The sequence below is a fragment of the Selaginella moellendorffii genome, unplaced genomic scaffold, assembly GCF_000143415.4.
Source record: "Selaginella moellendorffii unplaced genomic scaffold, v1.0 SELMOscaffold_28, whole genome shotgun sequence".
Taxonomy (NCBI): domain Eukaryota; kingdom Viridiplantae; phylum Streptophyta; class Lycopodiopsida; order Selaginellales; family Selaginellaceae; genus Selaginella; species Selaginella moellendorffii.
The window spans coordinates 151,764-175,367 of NW_003314289.1; the positions used below are offsets into that span (position 1 = coordinate 151,764).

At 43.5% G+C, this 23,604-nt stretch overlaps 4 protein-coding genes and 1 long non-coding RNA gene across 5 annotated transcripts; 1 reads left to right on the forward strand and 4 right to left on the reverse strand.

Moving 5' to 3' along the window:
* Window positions 1–3,362: 3,362 nt before the first annotated feature.
* On the reverse strand, window positions 3,363–6,257 carry LOC9630023 (N-lysine methyltransferase SMYD2). Its single transcript, XM_024680406.1, is given in 16 exon segments — window positions 3,363–3,628; window positions 3,678–3,761; window positions 3,812–4,027; window positions 4,083–4,234; window positions 4,366–4,525; window positions 4,583–4,693; window positions 4,744–4,881; window positions 4,925–5,019; window positions 5,070–5,199; window positions 5,258–5,394; window positions 5,448–5,555; window positions 5,558–5,621; window positions 5,673–5,744; window positions 5,822–5,902; window positions 5,952–6,080; window positions 6,129–6,257. Coding segments are annotated over 16 exon segments (1,998 nt in total). The 3' UTR covers window positions 3,363–3,436.
* A 5,957-nt stretch (window positions 6,258–12,214) lies between these two features.
* On the forward strand, window positions 12,215–13,067 carry LOC9630615. The gene is made up of 6 exons (XM_024680407.1): window positions 12,215–12,334; window positions 12,386–12,439; window positions 12,498–12,644; window positions 12,690–12,821; window positions 12,878–13,019; window positions 13,051–13,067. Exons 1-6 carry the CDS (start codon window positions 12,215–12,217, stop codon window positions 13,065–13,067), a joined length of 612 nt encoding a protein of 203 aa, XP_024536175.1.
* A 993-nt stretch (window positions 13,068–14,060) lies between these two features.
* LOC9630024 (beta-amylase 3, chloroplastic) lies at window positions 14,061–16,150 on the reverse strand. The gene is made up of 4 exons (XM_024680408.1): window positions 15,447–16,150; window positions 15,161–15,338; window positions 14,950–15,060; window positions 14,061–14,846 (listed from the first exon to the last, which is right to left on the reverse strand). The coding sequence occupies exons 1-4, from the start codon at window positions 16,148–16,150 to the stop codon at window positions 14,061–14,063; spliced, it is 1,779 nt and encodes a 592-aa protein (XP_024536176.1).
* Window positions 16,151–16,180: 30 nt separating this feature from the next.
* LOC9630616 (dynein regulatory complex subunit 7) lies at window positions 16,181–23,453 on the reverse strand. The gene is made up of 30 exons (XM_024680409.1): window positions 23,380–23,453; window positions 23,233–23,322; window positions 23,034–23,154; window positions 22,835–22,985; window positions 22,520–22,770; window positions 22,366–22,459; window positions 22,181–22,311; window positions 22,020–22,135; window positions 21,876–21,963; window positions 21,691–21,822; window positions 21,318–21,382; window positions 21,055–21,101; window positions 20,949–20,997; window positions 20,768–20,894; window positions 20,641–20,712; window positions 20,502–20,585; window positions 20,221–20,448; window positions 20,051–20,170; window positions 18,823–19,991; window positions 18,554–18,764; window positions 18,376–18,501; window positions 18,025–18,314; window positions 17,829–17,966; window positions 17,629–17,776; window positions 17,345–17,578; window positions 17,149–17,292; window positions 16,921–17,099; window positions 16,782–16,857; window positions 16,644–16,717; window positions 16,181–16,590 (listed from the first exon to the last, which is right to left on the reverse strand). The coding sequence occupies exons 1-28, from the start codon at window positions 23,415–23,417 to the stop codon at window positions 16,785–16,787; spliced, it is 4,716 nt and encodes a 1,571-aa protein (XP_024536177.1). The 5' UTR covers window positions 23,418–23,453; the 3' UTR covers window positions 16,181–16,590; window positions 16,644–16,717; window positions 16,782–16,784.
* Window positions 21,188–21,808, reverse strand: LOC112348281. The gene is made up of 4 exons (XR_002992993.1): window positions 21,691–21,808; window positions 21,437–21,617; window positions 21,318–21,382; window positions 21,188–21,268 (listed from the first exon to the last, which is right to left on the reverse strand). It is a non-coding gene; the product is annotated as an uncharacterized LOC112348281 (long non-coding RNA).
* Window positions 23,454–23,604: the final 151 nt, after the last annotated feature.

The window sequence follows — 23,604 nt, forward strand, 5'->3', positions numbered from 1 at the left end:
TGACGGAAGAAGTATGGAGTAAGGAGTTAAGTCTTATCGGTAAGACCATAACGATAATTTTCACGGACCACCTCTTAGCAGGAAAAAGAAAAGGTTAAAAAATAATGCATGATTGTTATGTTTTTAAGCAGGAAAATGGAGTTTACTCCTCGTGGATACAATAGCGTGGGAGCCAATTTGTACTAGAGCTGCCAAAGTAGTCATTCACGTCTTTGGGTTCTTTTTCTCTTTTGCCAAGAATACAGATGTGCTAACAACACATAAGGGAACCATTCCATGGGTCCAAGCCCAGGACGTTTTGACTTGCAAAACTTCCTCGCATGGCTCTTACAGGTGGCATGGTGGCTATGAGTTCGCTCAAGTAACCAGCTCGACTCAGCAATCCCAGCAAGCAGCCGTAATGCTGCTTCGTGTGGGCCACTTCAAAATCGAAGCGAATGGATCGAAACAAGTTTCTTCCCTCTCCTTTGTCTGGAGTACACACAAACATGTGACATCGTCCAGGGTTTCGACAGGGTTCACCTCCTAAAAGAGCTCCTTGACTCTACGTTTTGTGCGAAGCCACCAAAAATCGAGTTCCAAATGATTACATCTTGGGTTAGCTTGTTCACCTCCTAAAAGAGCTCCTTGACTCTACGTTTTGTGCGAAGCCACCAAAAATCGAGTTCCAAATGATTACATCTTGGGTTAGCAAGCCTTGAAATGTCCTTTTGGCTCGATCTAGATGACCGTTTTTGGCATATGCAGTAAACAAGGCAGTCCATGATACTAGATTTCTGATTTCCATTTTATCAAAAAGTAGTTTTGCTTCTTTATGTTGTGCAAAGCTTGACAGGATTATATTGTAAGAACTAAGGTCTTTTCTTGCAGAGAATCAAATAGATCACCTTCCCATTTGATCAATGATAAGGTTACTGTGTTTAAGATACATGCTTTGTGCGTAAGCAGCTACATTCGTACATGAAGAGATGCCGCGATCCAACAAGGTCCATCCGATCAAAGCCCTGCTCGCTTGACACGTGTGAAGTCGATCGTGAACGAATTACATGAGTAAAAAGTAAGGTTTGGTCGCTTTCAAAGTGGAGCGCGAATTCACAAATCCACGGCCACCGCTCGTTTGAAATGATGAAACATCACTCGGCACATATATCCGGCCAGGGAGGGCGGGCAAACGCGCAAGATCGAGAGGCATGGCAGTCCAAGAAGCTCCTCTGGTGCGTCGTTCTTCTGCTCGTAGTTTTGGATGATCGAGCCGCGCTCAAGGGTGCCGGAACCACGACCCATCGGCGCATCCGCCCTGCCGCCGCGCTCAAGGGTGCCGGAACCACGACCCATCGGCGCATCCGCCCTGTCGCCGCGCTCAAGGGTGCCGGAAGAAGACGGACCACCGTCCTGCGCCCAATCGCCCTGATCGCCCTGATCAATCGGCGCATCCGCAATGCTGGAGCCGGAGCTACCCCCGGATGCGCCGATTGATCAGGGCGATCAGAGCGATCATCAGGCACAGGACGGTGGCGCGTCTAGCTCCACCCTCGGGATGCTTTGGACGAGGCTCCACTCCACAGGTTCTCATTTGATTTTTTCTATCACCATGCTCTTAGGAATGGCGTCCCGCAGTGCATAGCGCCTTCTCTCGTCTGTGAGCACCTCGAATGCCAGAACGAAGGCCAGTATCCTCACACCCATCTTGAACACTTCTATCAGTCGCTTGGAAACGTGATGCGAGTGCTTGGAAACGGGGATGGATACTTCGAGGCTCTAATGAAGGCTTCTCGTTTCAAGCTATCAGAAGGCACTGATCCTTGTTCCAACCTCAAGAAGATGGAGGTGGCCGAGGATAGAGACATCAAGGACGACCTCTGATTGTCACTTGGTCTATCGATCGTTCCATTTCATTTGTGATTGTTTAGTTTTTTTTTTTCTTATAATGTGAGCCAAGGTCTTTTTCCGAAGCGTCCAACTATCCACAGGCTCCAACCCAGCAGTAGTTTCGCTGGCTCTGTCTTAACCTCATCGGTGTGGGAACTGCGGAATTTTGGGGGTTTGGCTGGGCGTGGTGATGATCCTAGCGATGGCCGTAGAAGCTCAGAGACATGGTGCTGAGTTGTCAGGCGCGCCGTGTGGGCTCACAAGATCTAACAAAATGCCTAGCGCTGAAGAATTGTGTCAGAAAATGGAGGCTAGAAACGGTTTCTGGATATGCCCAAACAGGGTATCTTTCGAGGTTGATTCATTTCATGCTAATAAATTGCTTGTACAACTACATTGAGCATGGATATGTTTGTCTTACAAATGTCATGTTTCCCAGCTTATATGGAATATTTGATAAAAATTTTATAGGTTTGTTGTAAGTGCTTCCAAACACCCTCTCCCATTTTACTTTAGAAAATTGTACATTCTCCGCATCCCAGTGAATTAAGCACTTTGAAACCAAAGTCCCGTGAGAACTATACGCATGTAACTCATTATCTTTCATCACAACCAATTGTTTAATTGGCTCTCCATCCAGCTTTCCAGATAAACATTCCCAGGCAGACGTCTCCTCATTCCAAAAATAAAGCCAATTTCCACCACTGTCCTTGAACCATTCTATTTTTACCAACAGTACCTTATTTAAAACTGTCATAGCTGGGATTACGCCACTCTCAATCACGGTAACGGTAAAAGGTTCACACCAACCCTTTGTACAAATGCTATGGCTCCCCATATCCAAGAATCGCAGCTCCAAACTCACTGCCTTAATTCCAACTGGGAAAGTTACACGCTCAAAAGCGCCCACAATTCCATCTTGAAACACAAGCATCCTCTCAAGCTTGCAATCTGTAGGCAATTCCGCTAGAACGCTCCATTCCTTTACATCCAAGTCATATCTTCCTAGTGTCTTGCCATCTGCTGCTATGTAGAGACTGCCTCTGAGGTACACCATTTGTGGATTGCTTGAAAAGGTGGTGGCGCAGAGATCTCTTGTGATTTGAATGCTGCTCCCCTTGGAAAGGTCAAACAGATGTGATTGCCCAATCTCTCGTGAGTACATGATCACAAACCCCTCGCTACAACACATGACTTCCCAGTTTACTTGATTACCACCAACAATTGGGCATGGAACTGCCTTGATCCCTAATATTTCATAAGGCAATCCTACCATCTTCTGTAGCACGTGATTCCATTCGAACACTTCTTGCAAGCCTTGTCGAGTGCCCTTGTCTACCCTTGAAAAGATCTCCGCCAATAACTCCTCTGGTACCATGACTCTGCCGCAAGAACAACCTAATATGTTAGCCATCTATTTATGGCTATTTGGAAGGAATAAAGGTATAATATTCTTGGAGATAATTCCACTGTAATCGAATTTGGTTTCTTGATGGACAGACTCAGATAAACGTTTGTGGTTGCCCTTATTACGTAGTAGCCTTACAATGTCATACTTTTCCACTGTTCATTCTAAACTCGTCAACCGTTTTAGATCAGGAAATACTGCTCCGTAGTCAAAGCCATAATAGAAACTGAATGTTCTCTCTGCCATTGCTAAGCATTCCCTTGCGGCTCCTGTGATCCCTGCAATAGATGCGAGCTTCAGACGTTCATATGCCATTGCAATGTGATCTTTCCCATATATGCGTTCAAGAATCTGAAGAGAACGAAAGATAGAACTAAGTCGTCACAAAACAGTAATTTACCTCTATTGACCTTCGTGCGTGAACTATAGCGGCTGCAGGCTGCTGTCCTGCTTCACAATATAGTCTTGCCACTATGTCTTCCATCTGAAATGCAAAACTCATGAAGATATGATTTGCAAAAAATGAAAACGCACCTGAGCCAACTGCTTGCTGAATGGATGGAAGCACTTTCTACCGTTCTCCAATAACCTTAAGCCATCAGCTATTGCCTCGTTCCCATTTAAACGACTGCCGCAAATTTGAAGATCCTCCAGGTTCCTTCTGCCATCATCTTTCAAACTTCTAACCGCTTTACATGTCAAGCATCGTTTAGCAGGCAGAATAAACTGGGGTGAATCCTTGTTTATATCCTAGCAACACCCAGCCCCTCAGCAACGACACCGCGGCATAAAAAGAAAAACATACCTGCGGCAGAATGTTGCAATGCTCGATAAGAAACCTCACTGTGCCAGAACCTCCAGGCAGAAGTATATCCTCGTCAGAAGCGTCTGGATCCAGCACAATGCCTTGACAGCCAGGTTGACAACAGTAATATGCGATATGGAGCAAGTCCGACACTTAACCCAGCCGGCAGGCTTCGCAGCACCCAACCGCAAGGTAGTGATCTCTTAGCCATATCTTTCTCTGTGACTTTCAGATTCTCCGACCGGGCCAAAAGCAGTCAGTATAAGCTAGTCAGATGAGCTGCTTACTTGAACGCCATAGCTTATCTCGAGCGGACAAAAAGCTGGAAGCGCCTCGGTACAATGAGCACGTAAGGTGCGCTTGACATACGAGACATGGACGTTGGGGCTACAAGAATGATTGAACTTGCTACCACGCACAAAAAGAGCTTGAGCAACCACCACCTATCAGAAAACAGTATGGCATTAAAACAGGAGTATAATACTACCAATTCTGCTTACATGCTCAATCCCGCAGATGTGCGCTCCCGACGAACTACCAGTCTCATCTGATGAATAGATGTGTATGATTCCCATCGCATTGAATCGAAGCATTGCAAGCAAAAGAACAAGCTGCATGAAGAGAACAAAATGAGCACGCACTTTTTCCTAGTTGAACAGACCTTGGCGAGAAGATCTTCAAAAGAAAACGCCAACCAAGAGGCCATCAGGCACTTTGCTAGAGTAGCAGCCAGGAGATAGAGCTCAACTTTAGTTTGAGATGGAAGATCGTTATAATGGTGGCAGAGATCAACCTCGCACTGCTAAACATTAAAAAGATGTTATAGAATATGTAAGTGTTACCTGTAAATTAGTGACTAAGATTCTAGCAGCAAGAACACCCTCTTCGGGAAGAGCAGCAGCCCATCCACTGCCTCCACATTCCAATTTATGCTCCACTGGACCAAGGTTTTACAATTCTTATCAGAACGAAACTTGAAATGTTTACCTGTTGCATCATCACGACAAGCATCGTTACAATATGATACAACTCCACATCCGATACAGGGAACAGAATCTGCTGGTACCACACCGAAACAGCCATGACAATGTGTAGGACGATGTTTTTTCAACAAGATCTGCGATATTGCAAGTGTTTACTCTCAATTCAGAACAAAAAGAAAAAAAAATGCATACCCCTGCTAAAGCTTCTTCCGAATGAACGAGCGTGCCAGCCTGAACTTCCGATGTTGTTCTCAGTCCCCACTGCTTATCAGCGCTCCAATACATCGCCGTCTGAGCCGAAATACCAGCCTTCAAAGATGTGCTTAAATCTAGAGATGTTTTAAGCTTATAAAGAACATAAAAAAAAAAAAACGATCATCACCTCTTTGCGCCTGTGGTGAGGCTAGCTTAAGCTTTTGACGAACTTGGAGGAGCTCAACCTCTACTTGCTTTTTGCCGCTCACCGAACACTCGCGAGTATGAGCAGCTTCATGTCCAGGACAGCTCCTTGGTAGTCACACAAATCGGCCTTGATAAGTCCTCTCCTGTACCATGCCTCTAGCACCAACATTTATCAGTCTAGAGTTCCCAGAGCTCACAAACTTACTTTTGCATATGATTCGTTCAGCGCGATTGCTCGGTCACAATCCCTTATACCTTCCAGTTTTAAGCCCGATTTCTAGCACAGCATGAGCTTATTAGTGGACTCAAACGAGAGAAAAGAAAGAAAGGAACGCAAAGAGGAACCACTCTTACATGAAAGCTTGTCGCACGGTTCGAAAATATAGTCGCCAAATCATTGCACGATGCGGAATTCCATGGCATGAGCTTCAATGCCTGGTAAGATCCAGAGGAGATGAGTTTTCGTTTTACTTCGCAGCCATACCTTTGTGTAGTCTTGTATTGCTTGTTTGTAATCCCGCTGCTGAAATGCTCTGTTTCCATCTGCCTTGTGCTTCGCAGCCGATTCGTAATCCTTGCCACACGTAGTCGGCTGCAAAAGCCGGTCCAATGCCTGGATCGCGCAAAATGTAAGCTCAAACATCAACAAAAAACCACTTACATGACGAAAGACTGGATCGCGATCGAGAAATGCGGCAAGCGCGGCTGCTGTAGACTCGATTTCCGCCTCTTTGCTGCGCTCGATGCGTTCCAGTAGTGGCCCTGGAACCCTTGCTCGTAGGCGCTCCATTCAAAAATCTTTAAAACCCTAAAAGGAATGAGAAACAATGTTTGAAGATTGGTCATGGTCTATTTGGGCGTTGAGACTTGTTAGAATTGTATGGTCATTATATCAACTTTTATTCAAGATGAGAAGAGAGCAAAGTGACATCATACAATCACCCTATTATTACCTATAATTAAAACAAACTAAAGTATATAATTTATACCTTTAAGTGTACCAATTTATTTGTTATTCTTATAGCTCTTGTATACCAGACATAACACAACTAAATAATATTAATCTTAAATATACCATAAACTGGAAAAAATATTGTATGAGATGCAATTTAAATACATTGCAACTTTATCATTTAAAGAAAATGAAACGAATCTAATTTTTATATGTACTTATCATAATTAGAATGATATGTCTTATATACTTTAAAATTGGAACATCATGTTTACAAAGTATTGACAATTTATATATTGCATTCTAGAGACTATAAATAGTTTGTATCTATTTACAATATTACAAAAGATACTACTTTAAATTGTAAATTATTACTGTATAAATGTTGATCACTTGGATTACTTTTTGTAAGTATTATATTCTACAAAGACTAGACATGATATCTCATTTGAAACAATTTGTAAGTTAAATTATGTGTTTGTATATATAAAAGACTTCATTTGTTGGTGGTTAGAGCCTACTATGCTATTATTAATTAGTGAACAATGAACACACTTCTATCCTCTCTATATTAGACTTCAAGTAAAATAAAATAAAATAATTTCATATAGTTTTACCCACCATAAAAAATTTCACATAGAAGTAAAAAATATTATATTATGATGTATTTAATGCCATAACTTATTACTGACAACTGAGTTAATAGTAATAATAAATAAATTAATCTTGGAAATATATATATTTTATTTTGAATAAAATAAGAAAAAAACTATGTAAGGATAAATTTTACATGAAAATATACAAGATAAAGATAGAAATAAAAATAATATTAATATTTTTTATATATTTATATTTTAGAAACCATTACACAAATATATTGTATATATAATGGAGGTGGTAATAAACTATTATAGGAGAATCATTTAGCTACATAGTATAACAATCTTATGTTCAGATTTCTGTTTCATTTATTATTATTAGAAGTGAATATTTTCTTATTTATTTTTATTAGAAATTATATATACTAATAAATTTCAAGTACATTAATAATTAAACTTTTTAGTGTTTTAACGTGTTAATATTTTAGTGACTTCAAATGATATATTTAATAAATGGAAGGTAATTAAGAATATCTTCTTCGGCCATTGGTACTTGTCAGTACCCAAAAGCAAGATCTAGTTTAGTGAACCAACGACTTCACCCTAGATGATCCAAGAGATCAATAGTGTGAGGAAGAGGGTACATATCTGAGATCGTCACTTCATTTAACAGATGATAGTCAATGAATACTCCCATTAGACTTTGTCAGATAAGGTTTATATGCCCAAGGACTCTATGACTTCTAAATAACACCTTTTTCCAACATCTTCTTGATGTTTGCACATAAAATTTTAATCTCTTTTGGTGACCGATGACAAACAAGAATCTTGATTAGACAAGCATCCTTATTTGGAATTGGATGATGTATAGCAATCTTGGCCTTAGACGATAGGTCAAATTCAAAGAGATTAGAATACTCCTTCATAAGCTGGTCAACTGTTACAATACAAAGATTGTCAGAGGGATTAGAAAAAGGAAGAGCAGAACAAGACAGAAACATAGAAAGAAGTAATGAGGGAACAGAAGTAATGGAAATAGAGGTAAAAGCAAAGGGACGAAAAGGTATAAAAGTGAGAGGAATGGATGAAATATAAGAAAGTATGAGACAAAAGGGAGAAGCCTCAAAGTCACATTTGGCATGATTGTGTTGCAACAAATTCATACCAAGGATAAAGTCAAAAACTTGACTCAGCACCACCTGCAACGATTGCAACCCAAGCTCGAGATCACCTACATGCATAACTAGGTCTACATATGCATGTGTACGGCCATTGCCATAAAGAATGAAACTGGTTCCACTACACAACGCAAGTGTAGATGGCAACGTGTGGCAACAGGTTGAGCAATAGAAGATAAACTTGAACCTGTATCAACCAATATGAAGAGAATAATAGAAGACTACTTGTTATAAAAATGAGCTTGGAAAGTAAACACTAGATGAACTGGCGCCAAGTGAACCCTTTGATGTTACTTCCAAAAGAAAGATGGAGGGGTCATTGACTTATTTGCGTAAAGTCCCTCCGTTACTTGTGCGACTCCTCATTTCTTAGATGTATCTCGGTGTTCAAAACTTCCACTGCAATAGCACTAACAAGACATTGTTGATGCCAAGGTTTCCACCTAGGAAATGGCGTCTGCTATCGCAAATATTACTTCGGGTTCGAGTTACCTGTCGGCTAGTCCTTTTGGATATTCTTTCCTTACTGCCATGATGGCAGGAGGTTGGTATTGCTAGACCCGTTATTAGTTCCCACTTGAGCTAGTTGAGAAACTAGTCATTGACCGTACACTTAAATCGGATAAACATAAGGTAGGAACTCCTATGTGTTTCTTGCTGAGCATACTCGGCCCAGTTTGAGAAACTCCTATCATTGGCTTGCACTTGCTAATATCAAGAACCCCCGTGATATTGAGCTTGGTCCCTCAATATCACTAGATGATAGCTTACCGTGTCTGCCAAACACTTTCGCTATCATGCCCTTTGTGTTAGCCTCATTTTGGTCCCAAATGCTATTTATGGAAAGTGTCTAAATTTGCTCATTTGGCATATTTACGAAATGTAGAGATTGTCTTGAACATAATAGTATTCATCCCGTGTTCAAATTCACAATCTAGCGCCATTCCATATTTAGTAAGTTTTGACCAAAGATTAACTCTTGATACTAAGGGAGGCTTGGGATGAAAGTCCAAAGCGTGTGTTCCTCAAGGGGAAGGGGGGGGGGGGGGGGGGGAGTTAGGGGGTTTCAAATGTAAGTAGGGATAGTGGGTAGCTCGGGCATGGCCGACCAACCTAAGGCATAGTTTAGCTCCTGCTTGCGTGCCTATCCTTGTTCTACGTTCGGCTTGGGTCTAAGCCCAAGTTCCACACCATGTTAGCTGGTGGAGTACCCATGTCCTCGCTTTAAGCCACCAGTATATTGAAATAGTGCCAGACTCTATTTAGCTCCATTTTGTGTATTGGTCCTGGCATTGAGATGCTGGATACTCTAGGACCGTTCCAAATCACTCTGTGCTCCTGTTCCTTCACTCCTTGGGTTGTATGCTCGGGAGTTGTTCCATGGTCCGGGTCTATCACTCCTTGGCTCCATACTTGGGAGTTTGGCACCGTTTCTTCGTTCAGTGGCCCAAGACCCTGAAACTCGGGTTCCACACCATTGTCTTTTGGACACGTGGCATGTGACACGTGGCATCTGTCATGTGGCACAAAGAGGGTTCGTGGTGTTATCCTATGGTAAATCACCATAGGATAAAGGGTAAAAACCATATGCGCTACAGCTGCCAATTTGGAAAACACTAACAACACCGATAAATGTGACCAACTTCATTACACACCTAACAACAAACATCACAGCCACGACCACAGCTTTGCCCTTGTCCTTAGACTCTAGCAATAGCAGCATCAACCTCCATTGGAACAGGATTATCACCCACAGGAAGTTGAGTTGAAGGATGTGCAGCGAGAAGTGGAAGAGGCGACATCTCTTAACATTGTGCCAAGCGAAGATCATTGTCAAGGGTAGCGGGAGCAAGTGTTTGCACAAGTTCGACAAAATTTTAACGAAGTGTTGGTTACAACATTCTTAGCTTGATCCGCTTCAATATATTTGGCTTTGCACGAAGCAAGAGGCTTCAGAAATGAATGCCAAATTGCATCACTGACTCATATAGCCCTTGACAAAGATGATGCAATTGTTAGAAGGCATTATCACAATTGTTGACATATTCGAATGTGTGTTTGAAAACGTTCAGGAGAACACTCTAATCCTCACGAGTGGCTGCGTTCAAACCATTGTACCACTGCAACACTGTCCTTTGGAGACACGTGGGAAACTCATGCAAATGTCAAGCATTATCCCAAAAATGATATGTGGCAATCATTATGAAGCAATCGAACCAATTATACACATCATCCCCGGGATTCCCACGAGGCTGAATGAGAGGATTGGCACCAAGAGTAGGAGGAGTTGTACCACGTGCTGTGAATACCGCTATCAATTAAGTTTGGTTGTTCAATTGTAATTGCATAGCATCAAACAATTGTACTAACTGCTACTTCAAAGTCAAAGGAGGAGGAGATTATTGATCTACCATGAAGAGAAATAAAAAAGAAAAAGCAAAAGAAGAGAAATGAAAAAAGCTAGCCTGAAAGGGAAATCTAGACAATGCAAAAAGCTAGATTTAAACCAAAATCCTAAAAAAATAGAATAAAAGAAAGGAAATAGAATTTAAACAATGCAAAAGCTAGATTTAAACCAAAATCCTAAATTCAAGCACTCCTCAGGGACAATTAAAGATGCCCCTCACCTTCACCAATATGAGTGTATAGAATATGGAAAAGGAATACAAAAAAATGTGCATATCAATTAGCCCAAAAACCCAAACTTATATATAAGAGCGAATGGTCCGGATTAAAACCAATCCAACGACTATCAAAATCCCACTATGCTAATATTAGTATATGGCATTGTAGCTATAACCTCACACATCTATATACTTTAAATAAATAACTCTCTAAGTAAAATCAAAAGTGAACACTGTTGATAAAAATTATCTTTACAGATAAATACATTATACTAGTTTATATAGATTTTAAGACATTTTATAAAGAATATTTGTTATAGTTTAGCAATAGTTATGTCATACCAAAAGAGGAATATAAGAGAATTGTTAAATACGTACAATGTTATGGGGATTTAAATTCAAGACTTACTTGGCCTTATGTCTACATTGTAAATAGTATATGAATGAATGAATGAAATTGAAAAATGTGATATTTATGTTAAAGTTTAATTCATGCTTGAAATTGCTAAGGTTTGCATATCACTATGAAGAAGATGATTGATCCTAAGATACTATCATTGTAGAAGCACAAAATCAAGGTGGAGGGAAGATGCATTTTTGCATTGCAATAAAGAGGGGAAAGAAGATGTCTACCAAGTTGAAAAGGGGTCAAGCTCCCATGGGAGTTGCTGCCCTCTAGAGTGGGCAATCTTAAGGCTCTCATGACACAAATATTTCATGAGCATAGGACGTTTTTTCTCCTCTAACCAATTCTTGATAAATTAAAATAATTCTTGTATCAAATAGTCAATCTTAGCTGTAAGCTTTTTTTACAAGGCAAAGACTTTTACTCAAGAATAAAAGGCAATCATTTGTTCTCTGGAATAATATCTCAAAATGATATTTGCCTTCACTTTTTATTTTGCAATTGCTCAAGCAACTGAAGTTTATAAGGTAGATTTATAAGTAAAATCTAGCTTTAGAAACTCATACTTAATATCACAGCTATCCAATGGAGAAGTTATTAAATGCATAAATTTTGAAGAGCAAATATCTCTCAATGGGAAAATCAAAGAAATCCAAGTAAGTATGAATAATCGAATGAGTACTATATATTTAATGTCTCAAACAGTTATCTCCACCAATTACATTTCCCAGTAAGTCACCACCAAAACCATTTCCTCAGCATTTTTCTATAGAGATTGGCTCATGTCCACAAGGAAAAATACCAGTAATTCAAAACAATCTGACAAAAAGTTTCAGATCAAAGTACCCTAAGCTCTCAAACATTAGTCTAGAAAATGCTCCAGTTCACGAGGTTTGCAATTGCAAAAGCAATCAATATGATCATTTATATTTATAATTTACAACAGCATGCTGGCTACAGCCACATTCTCCCCAATCCTGTTTTTGGGATGACAACCACAACTAGCCTTTGGCAACCAGATACCGAATCCAACAACTTTAGCTTGTCCCAATTCTGGGTGGTGCATTTAGCTGGACAAACAAAAACTACACTCGAAGCTGGATGGCAGGTGTTGTATTTTATTCCGTTTTACTCTGTTACTAATCCAGTGTTTATGTAGGTGTTTCCATCGATGTATGGGAATAACGAGCCTCATCTGTTCGTTTACTGGACAGTAAATGAATCTTCTCTCAATTTAAAGTCCCAGTAACATACTAAATCTTTTTCAACAGGCAGATGATTACCAGGACACTGGATGCTACAATCTGGAGTGCCCCGGTTTTGTACAAGTGAGCAACAAGATTGTCCCAGGGGCTACTCTAAGGCCAGCTTCTCAACGCGGAGGACCTCAGACATTACTTGGCTTCCTCGTTTACCAGGTGAGAGCGAAAAATTCTCGAAAGATGCTTTGATGCGAAGCGCAGGACCCCGAGACGACGAACTGGTGGCTTCGAGTGGAGGACGAGTACGTTGGCTACTGGCCGGGCTCGGTGGTTCCGAATCTCGCCAATGGTGCCACACATGTAGACTTTGGCGGAGAAGTTTTCTACCACAAAGTTGAGACATTGATTTGCTTTGCCATGCGATCTTAACTCTTTAATCTTTACGGCAGGGTAGCGAGCACACGACAACGCAGATGGGAAGTGGCGAGTTCCCAGAGGCCGGGTTTAAAAACGCAGCCTATCACCGAGACATGTACCATGTTCTCCTCGGTAACGATCACGCTTTGCACTACACGCTGTTGGCTCTCAACGGCAGGTTCTCTCGAGTACCCTCCTGTTATAGAGTGGGACCAGCGCTGAATACCAACGGTGATACGTGGAAAAATTATTTCTTTTTTGGAGGTCCGGGCCGCAACCCAGCGTGCCCTTGAGATAGGCACCACACGAAAACGAGAGTTCCATTGTTTTGATCCCTGCGAAATGAAATAAGCATTTACATAAACTCCAGAAAGGCTTGAAACCTGGAAAATTCGTTTTTCTAACGCTCCGCTCCTTGGGATCCTATCAAACCAAAACGAGCCTTGAGTTGAAAAACCAAGCAGAGCGAAGCGAGCGTTGTGCGAGCTATGGGCGTGAAGAGAGAAAAGAATGCCTTGCACTGAGAAACTTACCGCAAGCAAAGAAGTACGTAGAGCAAGAAGTGTCACCTTTGTTGACGTTGGTGGACAACAGAGTTGAGACTTCTAAAGACTTGCCTTTGAGACGATATCTTGCGCTGGAAAAATGTGGACTTTGCTGAAAAGGCTGGCGAGCACACAACGACGAAGATGGGAAGTGGCGAATTCCCAGAGGCCGGTTTTTGACGCGCTGCCTATCACCGAGAAGTGTACCTTGTTCGCCTTGGTAGCGACCACGGTTTGCGATACACGCCATTGGTTCTCGAGCACAGGTTATCTCGAGTGCCTTCCCGTTATAGAGCTGTATAGCAACGGTGAGAAGTGGAAAAATTACTTCTTTTTCGGAGGTCCCGGCCGCAGCCCCTTGAGATAGCCACCGCACGAAAACGAAACCACTGTTTTGATGCGTGAAAGGAAATAAGTTCTGACAAAACTACCAGCACTAAAAGCTTACTTTTGTCTTTAGAACGACCAGAAACTGGAGCTTTTCTAAGGCTGAGGTGCTCAACGTGTCCTTAGAATCGTCTCACAAACGGAAACGTGCCTTGAGTAGAGCGTTTCAGCGAGCGTCGTGCGAGCTATGGCTGTGGAGAGAAAGTAAAGAAATCAGTACCTTGCACTGAGAAACTTACCGCCAAGCAAAGCACAAAAAGAAGTACGTAGTGCTACAGGTGTTCTAGTGACACATCAAAGCGGCAGCAGCTTCTTGTACAGGCCTGGTAGCGTGCATGTGTGACTCGGTGTCGTGGTGTTCTTCCTGAAATGCCCGGCCGCCGGCCATCCTCCTCACAAACGGGACGAAGTTGTGCCAGTTCTCGCTGTAAAACAGCTTCTCGCTCATCCTCAAGAACGTAAACGAGCACATAGGCTCGCACGCCGTGGACGAGCAGCCGCCAGAGCTCGCGGAAATCCAGTCGTCCTCCTCCTCGCTCTCTTGCATCCGGGACTTCTTCACCACCTGTTCGTACGCAGCCTCGTCGAATCGAGGGAGAGCGTTCTCTCCCGCCAGAGAGATCCCTGCTTGCTTGCATGCCGAGACCACCTGGTGGAGCAAGCTCTCTGGGCTCGAGAGCGCGTGAGGGGGCTGCTCCAAGTCGCGCATCTCCAAGCAAGTGAAGATCATGACCGCCCCGTGACGTCCAAACATCCGAGCCAGGCCAGTGTATCCGTCTCTAAGCCGAGTGTTGTAGTACCCGGCGGTGAGCTCCGCGGGATGAGGCTTGGTCCCGTAGTGCCAGTGAACTCCTGCCACTTTCCCTGCGAGCTTGATCCCCGCCCCCCGGAAGACGGCCTCGGCCGCGGAGAGAACACGCTCACCGTGAGAGATGAGCATCCCGGAGTACCACTCGAGAAAGAACTGGCCGTAAGGCGAGTTCCATGAGCCGTCTCTGTTGAAAAACCCCGTATCGTCTGGCCACTGGTTGTAGTGACCGGCGTCGTGAGGGCCTCCTTGTCCCCAGTGCTTTGTTCCACAGGCAGTCGCACAAGCTCTTAAACTTGCCAACATATACTAAAATCATAAACAAAACTTTTTCAGTACCAGGACGTCGTAAAGCATTTGTTACCTTGTCATAGCACTGAAACTCGCCAATACCGGGAAATCTCCATTTTCCATTGTATTCGGGATAGGCCGGGTACCGGAGCTCCCCGGCAGGACCAAGTCCTACTTGGACTTCCTACAAAATTCCAAGCTTTAGTGCCGAACAGCACTCATTCTATAGAGTTTATTTTCTAGCAGCTTACCACGATAGTCTCGCCAAGAACATCTTTGAATACGTGTTTGAAGCTACGCATGAAGTCGGAGTAGGCCTGGATAGGAGTTCTACCGCGTAAAACAGGAAGAAAGTCACAGCCGAGCGAAAGATATTCATGGTTCCTGTTGCCAGACTTGTCCGTGTACACAATGTTCGGATTGTTTTGGACCTCCTCAAGCACCCACAGTGGCAAAGGTATACTGCAAAAAACAAACACAAGTCTTCTGTCAGCGCTTGAAAAGACGGAGAAAACCAAGAGAAACAAAGACAGGGTCCGAAAAAGAAGCACAGGAGAAAGAGTTACTTACTAGCAAGAATCGCCAACGTTGCCTCCACACTGGTGAAACGACATGACAACTTGAATCTTGAGTCCATTCTTTTGGATCAAGGACACAAGCTCCTTGTAAGCGGACCACTTGTAGTGATGAGGCTTTTCTCGCTCTACAATCCCCCACCAGACGTCCACCATCACGCCCTCCACTCCAGCACTCTTGAGCGCTATCAGCCCCGCGTTCAAGGCCCTCCTCCGGTTTAAGGTGTTGTTCACGTTGACGCTGTCGAGAGGAAGCATGACATAGACGGGAACTCCTCCCGAGGAGCCCCGGCTCGTCGGTGTGTCCAGAAACGCATACTGCTTCTCGAGAGCTGGAAAGCCGGTCAGCCGCAAGGAATGCAACTTCTTCTCGCTGCTGGACGGTGCCTCGGGAGGTGAAGACGACGATGGCAACGGCGAGGAGGATGGCGATGACGATGCCAGGAACGGCAAACCGAGAGAAAGTCTCGACTTCTTGCCGCGGGAGACGGAGCAAAGGCTGCAAACTTTGCTCGAGAGCGACCATAGCTTGCTACTTCCCGTCCCCGCCTTGAACTCCAAAAACTGGATGCCGTGTTGCGAAGAGGAAGAGCAGTTACCAGTCCCGTTTGTTGAAGACGCTATCAAGGTTGTGGGACTCGTCACTGTTCCTGCGATCGGATTTGCAAGCCAAGCCTGTGACTGGCCCCCTAAAGCCATGACCACGATCTTTGCCACGGCCCAAGAACAGCGATGGAGCGTCCAAGATCAAGATGTCCAAAAAGGCCAAGAAGAGCCTCGTCGACCAAGTTGGCGGAAGAAAAATCCCATCTCCCGTGCACAAACGTGGCAGTCGTTGCATTCTGGGCAGTGTGCTTCGCAGGAGCGCATCCAGGAAGAGAATATGCGCACGTATATGCCCGGCCCGCCATATCTCCTCTTTCACAGACTATCCAGTTCTTTCCGTTTCCATCGTAATCGAAGGAAGTTGGATGTTCTGTTCTTCCGCCCCGAGATTCTCAACATGCATTCCCCGGTAACTATCCCCGTTCCCGAATTTAGTTCCCTGTTCTTTTAGTTGCTTGGCGACTAGAGCGCCAAGTAGCTTATTGAAAGACACCTGGTTTTCTTCAATGTTGCTACACTGTTTTGGCGATGTCCTGTAAAGAAGAGGAATGAGACTTTGGAGGGTGTTCTTAACAAACAAGCTTACTAGTTTGATCCTCTCCGCATACAAACCGCTGCTTGCATCGTTGAGGCAAAACATTGTCATTCTGGGTTTTAAAGCTGCAAGGAACTAGTAAGTAAGCAAAGAAAGAAAGCAACTGCAGGCAAGGCAGCCTTTGCTCACCTTTCACATCGCTGTTCCATCATAAAGTGATGAAAGCCGGGGATCGCTCCTCAGCTTCCTATCCAGCTCCGTGTACCTACACGAAAAGAGAAGGAAAAAATAAGTTGGCATCGTCAATCGTACAACCGTGAGAACTTACTTCCTCAAAGCTGACTGTTCGTGCTCTTTTGCTCGTTTTTCCAAAATGCGGATGCGAAAAACAGCAGTCTCGCAGTCCTGCTCATACTTTTCAACTTCATCCACGGTCATTTGTTCTCTATCCCGTTCAAAGTTTGCTCGCCGCTTTGCTAATGCAGCAGTTTCTTCGTCATAGCGTGTCTGAAACAACAAAATTCCAGATTACTGACGTGTGCTTATTTTCATTTACCTGAATGATCGTGGCTCGATTCAACAGACGCTGCTTTAGTGCCTTGAGGCAATTTTCTCGAACTTCAAGCATTTGAACCCGCGTCAGCTTTTGCCTTGGTCTTGTACCCGGTGGCAAAAACGGTGACAAATAATCGGTTGGTGCCTGCAGCCAAATGCAAAAGTCATTGCGATCGAAGCTCCATAACATTTAATACCTTCTTTTCTGCTTCTCGGTCCTGCAACGAGTCGTCCTGCTTGAAACAAGCAACGTCTGTATATGGCAATTCCAGAATTACGTTTTGCTCTTCCTTGAGGCGATGCTGGAGAATATCACGAGTTTCATTCTCCCCATCACGGACTGCCTTTATCATTTCCCGTTCAGTTATCAGAAGTTCATGAAACTCATCCATTCTCTCAAACAGTTCCAGTTCCTTTTCGAAAGGGTCAACCTGTTTTTGGGACAAAAATTTATCCACAGCAATTTTCGTGAACCAAGTACCTGAAGTAGAGTCATTGTGCCATCTTTCGTATAGACGCGCGAAATGGAAGTGATACGACGACCTATATGATGGTAGTCAATGCGGATCTGATCTTGGCTTAAGCGGAAAACCTTTTTTGCAACATTCTTCGGGTGTTGCTTGGAGAACCTGAACAAACAAAAATTAAGCCCGTGCCTTCAGCAAGTGAAAAGGGAAGCACTTCAGTGTAAGTTTGGTGATCGGTAGAAAGTTGTCAGCAACAGTTTTCCTTCTGGCAGCCAGCGAAATTGTGTACGTTCGTTCTGAAACAGTATCTCGTTTATCTCTCACAGGGGTTCGTGACCTTCTGCTACTAACGCTGCAAGTTACAGTCATTTGCATTATTAGACGAGAGCTGGATCCAAAAGTTGGCATACCTCCTGAACCGAGACATAGTGCGTGATAATGACTTTCCCCTCGCACTGTCAGAAGATATTCGAGCTCGGCTTGTTCTGCTCGCCGAGTCGCTACGAAGGCTACTCCCACGAGACGAACTTTTGGTCTTAGGCTCGGCAGTTGCTGCTGTTGATGCTGAATCTGGTTCACTTCGAAAAATAGGACTGCCTTGAGGCAAAGTTACTGGAGCCGGCACACCATAACATGCACATCGGTACACCATTGAGCTTTCCGAGTTATCAAACGTTTCAACAAGCTTCTTGCCTAGCAGCTGCACTAGAAGACCCTCTTAAGGAAATTAATAAACGTTAGGGAGAGACTCGGTTGCTCACCTCTTCGCGGCAAACCAATCCATCAGTTCGAGCGCCAGAATGGAACATAAATTTTCTGCTCACCCCCTCTACTATCTCAATTTCTTTCAGTCCGAACGATGTCCCCTGATTAAAAAATTCATGCACCTACAGAAACGGAAAATGTTATCAATAAACTGGTAAGGCAAGAAAACCAAACCTTGTTCTCCTGCAGCAGAAAAATTCTCCTTTTAAGGCCATCTTTGCGTCTTTGAAAGTAATCGTGGCATTCCAGAAGGATTCTCCTGTCGTTGTCAGCGTAGAAGTGCAGGCGTTCGATCAATCCATCCCAGCGAACATAATCTCCATAAAATGCATACATCTCATGAGTACACTTGTCGTAGTGTGTCTTCTTCATTCCTTTCGGACACCTGCAGGATATTAGAGAATGTTAGAACACGTTTCCTTGAAAAAAATCGTACCATGTACCTTGTGACAAAAGCCTCCATGGAAATCTCAAGCTTAGGTACCCATGAAGGTGGCAAAAGCCAGTGATGTATATCAGTCTCGCCAATCTTTTCCCCCTCGTCGACCACAGTCTTCTTATCAGAGCTGATTTTGGATATCGTTTCCTTCGTGGCACCAGAAGTTGCTGAAATCGTTCCAGTAGCAGCCTCTGGAGATGAAGCGCGAGTTGGATCTGGCCTTGAGCCAGCAGGTGTTGAAGAAGGAGTCGGCTTGGACGACGTATCTTCTTCCTTCTTGCCATCAACAATGGTCAAGTTGTCTCGGAAACGGCCTTCAGTGTCAAGGCCATCAAAGATTCTTTCCCACTTCACGGTATCCTTCAAATTCCAGGAAAGATTATTGATCCCTGCCCGAGTTGGATTCGGCTGCATGTTGATCCAGACGTTGCTCTGGTTCCAGACGTACTCAACAGCATAATACGGAGAGTCCGTTAGATGATACTTCCGACCAGTACTAGGCTCGACGAAGAAACTTTCGGTCAGACCTCGTTTTCCACTCACAATCATCACCCAGCAATGTACTCGTTTCCTGTCCAGCTTGTCAACCTCTGGTTCAACCGGCGGCTCTGGAGCACTCACGGCCTCAACCACCATGGAATCCTGTATTTGCTTTTGTACGCCACCACACTCGGTTGCCTCTGGTGTTTCTTCTGCTCCCTCCGGCTTCGGATCGTCCGGTTTCATTTCTGGCTCTGGCTTCGCCTCATCTGACTTTCCTTCCTGTTTTGCATCGGACTTTTCTTCTTGTGTCGTGCTTGTAGTGCCTGCTTCAGCTGCTGTTTTATATGGATCAGGAGATGATGAAGTTGACGGAGCTTCTGCAGGCTCGGGAGGCTCCGGCGGCTCAACCTCTTCCAAGTCCGGGACGTTGCATCTTTCAACGCAGTACCTAAGAAGTGTGTCCTCCTCTTCGTTTTGCCCGTATTTCAATTTGGCATCAACGCTTCCCTTGAAAATCTCAGCAAAGCCTTTTGCTGCAGCATCTCTGATGTCTTTCTCATTTGAAAGAAATTGATCATTCAATATAGGTGGCGACGGTCTCGAGTATTTTGTTGTTCGTGGTGGCTTTTCAGGAGGCCGCCGGGAAGCAAGCTCTCGCTCTTCGACAGCTTTGGGACACTCGCAGTGTTTCTGATAGAAAACGACTTAACCAACAAGCAAATCACACAAGAACAAGCTGGCAAATATACCTGATTATTGGAAGTTAGAAACAAAGGTGCGTATCCCGCTACACAATATGCATCATAGCGGGCACCAATAAGAAGCGACGCCAGTGCTATTGAAAAATCAAAACAATCGCCTCTTTGCCACTGGTGGAACAAGTAAAATAAGTTTGCATGTAAATCAACTCTATGAATACCTCAATAACACTCTGTGAAGACGGTATGTAAGATGGAAAGTACTTTGGATCTTCAAGGGTATCAAACGCTAGGAAGTTGGATATAAAGCTGGCGCATCCTTGCCACTGGTATAACTCCGTATACTCCATGTGTGATGGCCGTATTGTCGAGCAAATGAACTTTTCCACGCCACATTCATTTTTCGCTATGAGAAGCAAGGGTCTTCTCTCCGGGTATACTTGTTGGAACTATAAGCAAATTTCCCGCACGCGTTTCAGGAAAGAAACGAAAAAAGACTTACTCGCTTCTGAAGATGTTTAACGTGCTTCAAAAGAAGTTGCTCTTTCTGGGATAAAACCTGGTAAGATCTTGGCATCTGGTTTATCTGGGAAACCAAAGCTGTTTAGCCTGGAAAAAAAAGAAGATAAGTCAAGCCTTACTTTGGTATGTATAATATGAAGAACACGATCTGTTTTAGTATCCAGAGACCTCTTCATCGTAGTTTCTACCATCTGTCATGAAAGTACTTGTGTCTTGAAACAGAAGTGGTATAAATCAAAATTTCACCAGGGGTTTCAAAGACTCCAGCATTGTCTCCATGTACATATCCCACGTTTCAGTACTAGTATCTGATTCGATTTCGTCCAAAGTTTCCACCTTGAAGATGATAAGTTTGCTGGCGTGGAAACAAATCCTGAAACGTTCTATAACGTTGTTAACTGCTGTCCAGTCTAAAATAATCACTTACGTGCACTGTAATGCGGAAGTAATATGGCTTTCGAGTTCTATCCAAGAACCTGAAAAGGCAAAGTGAACAGCCTGTTATCATCAGAACGTTTAAAGTGGTAGACTACCTTCGTGTGCACTTCGCTTAACTTCTGCTGAAACAGTCACAGCTGGACTGCAGCAAAACAAACACTGATTGTCAATAGTAAAATTTACTTCTAGTTCTGGTTTAGAAAGCATTACTTTGATGTAGGCTGGCGCAATACTTCGTCCCCGAGAGGAAGAACAAACGCTGAAGTCAACGCCGTTCCATTGCCATCAATCCCTCCAGCAATATAAAGCCTGAATCATACAAACACCATCAATCAGTTTTAGCCGTTCAACACACAACCTGTTGTCGAATATGGTAGCGACATGGTCATATCTTGGAGATGGGCATAGACCTTCGTTTACTAACTGCTCAAAAACTCAGAAAACAATAAGTTTTCCATGTAGCAGTAAAACCCAAACCTTTGTCCAAACAAGACTATTGACGTCCAGAACATAAATGTCATCTTGCATAACGTTGCCTTTTCCCCCATGTACGTATATATTAGCTCCTATAGCCGCAACAGCAGCGTGCTCTCTGGGTGCAGGCACAGATCCTTTCGTGCGTTGCGGTATCCAAGACCATGTCTGAAAATTAAGTTTACTGAAACAAATATTTATATGAATGCGAGACACTTTGAATAAAAAATACTTGAGATACTTTAAAATGCTAGTACCTGAGTGCAGAGTGTGTACAGATCGTTATGCCGTTGGCGAGTTCCACGGCCTCCAAATAATATCACCTGGTTAGCAGCAACTGAGAGCGATGCACCTTCACGAATTGAAGGTACAGTCCCTTCTACAAGAGGCTGCAAAATAAAAGTTTCAGCATTAGCAACACAAAAACAAAAAAGTCAAATACCTGATACCAAGACATACTCTTGACATCAAGATAGTGCAGGTCATTCAAAAGCTTATTTTCTTCGTTTCGACCACCAAAAATATACAACCTGCGACAAACGATAAACTGTAGCCAAACAGAAAGTGCATTGAGGTGACAGCATACCGCTTATGGCCATCATAGGCCGCTGCGTGACCATCACGAGGCGCAGGAGCATTTCCACTTGTCCCAGGTTTAGCCCACAACAATGTCCGCAAGTCAAACGTGTAGAGATCATCAACCTGATACAATCCATGAGCTAAAAAAACCAGGGAAGTTACTGATACCTTTCCGTAATTGGGAATGTTTCCCCCAAACATATACAGTATAGGTCCAGCTTCCGTCATACTGTGGTGACTTCTCATTGGAGGACCTCCTGGTGCAGACTCAAATCGCGTAGGAAACTGCAAGTAAGAGCCTGGAAACCAATAATGTCGGATGAATCACAGGTCTCTACATAACATTCTCTTACCAACAATTGTAGGCTGAGGCTTTTGACGAATGAGCTCTTCTAGTTGCTGCTGCGAAAATGACTCCCGCAAAAACTCCATAAACTCTTCAAAACCCTGTCATGACGGTCGAGGTTTCAAAATCTAAGAAGATCAAAATTCGGTATCTAGGCATACCCGAGAGTAAACTTTGTTGGCAGGCTCTGCAAGAGGATTTGCTTCGCAGTTGAACTCTTGTAGGTTCTTTAGAAGGCTGAGTGATGGTGGAATATGTACGAGGCGGTTGTTATGGACGTCCAGAAGTATCAGCTCCTTGAGATTTTGCAAAGCCAGAGGTAAAGTGGAGAGCATGTTTGAGCTGACATCCAAACGTTGTAGGTGTCTAAGCGTTCCAAGCGATTCTGGTAGCTCGGTAAGCTGATTATTTGCTACCAGTAAAAAAGAAAACCTTCAAGGCTTTTGAAAAATATACAAAGTACTAAGAGAACTTACCAACATTCAAATAAAGCAAGAATCCTAAGTTTTTCCAAAATGTCGGCAGCGACGTCAGATAGTTGCGAGCAAAGTTGAGCTCGCGAAGTGCAATCAATGAACCGACCAAATGATCCATCTCCCTTATTTCATTCTCAGAGACATCAAGGACCTGCGAAACCACGAAAATTAATTGGAGCTAAATGCGCGGAAGACTTACCTGAAGCTTATGAAAGGAAAACACGACTTGAGGTAGCTGATGAAGATTGTTTTGATATAGTCTTAGAGCTCGTAGGCCACGGAACTCAGAAATCTCCGGTATCACATCCGTCAATTGGTTGCTGAGCAGGAAAATCCAATGAAAAAACAAACAGATTAATCAGTAAAGAATCTTATGCAGCTATAGATCAACAGCCTACTTGTGAAAGTCGAACTCGATCACAACATTAGCACCAGCTCCTTTTATCATGTTTACTAATCCTTGTGGCAGCTCTTCAAGCTCCAAGCCGCTGTGAAGACCAAAACATAGTGAGAAAAAAACCGAGCATTTCGAGATATTGGTTTACCTGAGTACAAGCTTCTGTGACTTCCGGCAATCGGCCATGCGAGCCTTGATCTTCTTGAGCTTCACAAAGCTTTGTTTGCTCTTCGTCGCCATGGCTGCCGATGGAAGAGATGGACAAAGACTGGAGAAAATGTAAGGCGCTCCTCCTAGACGAGAACTAAACCCCTAAAACCCTACCCTACGCGATCCAATCCAAGCTCTGGAATCCACAATGCTAAAGCCCTCG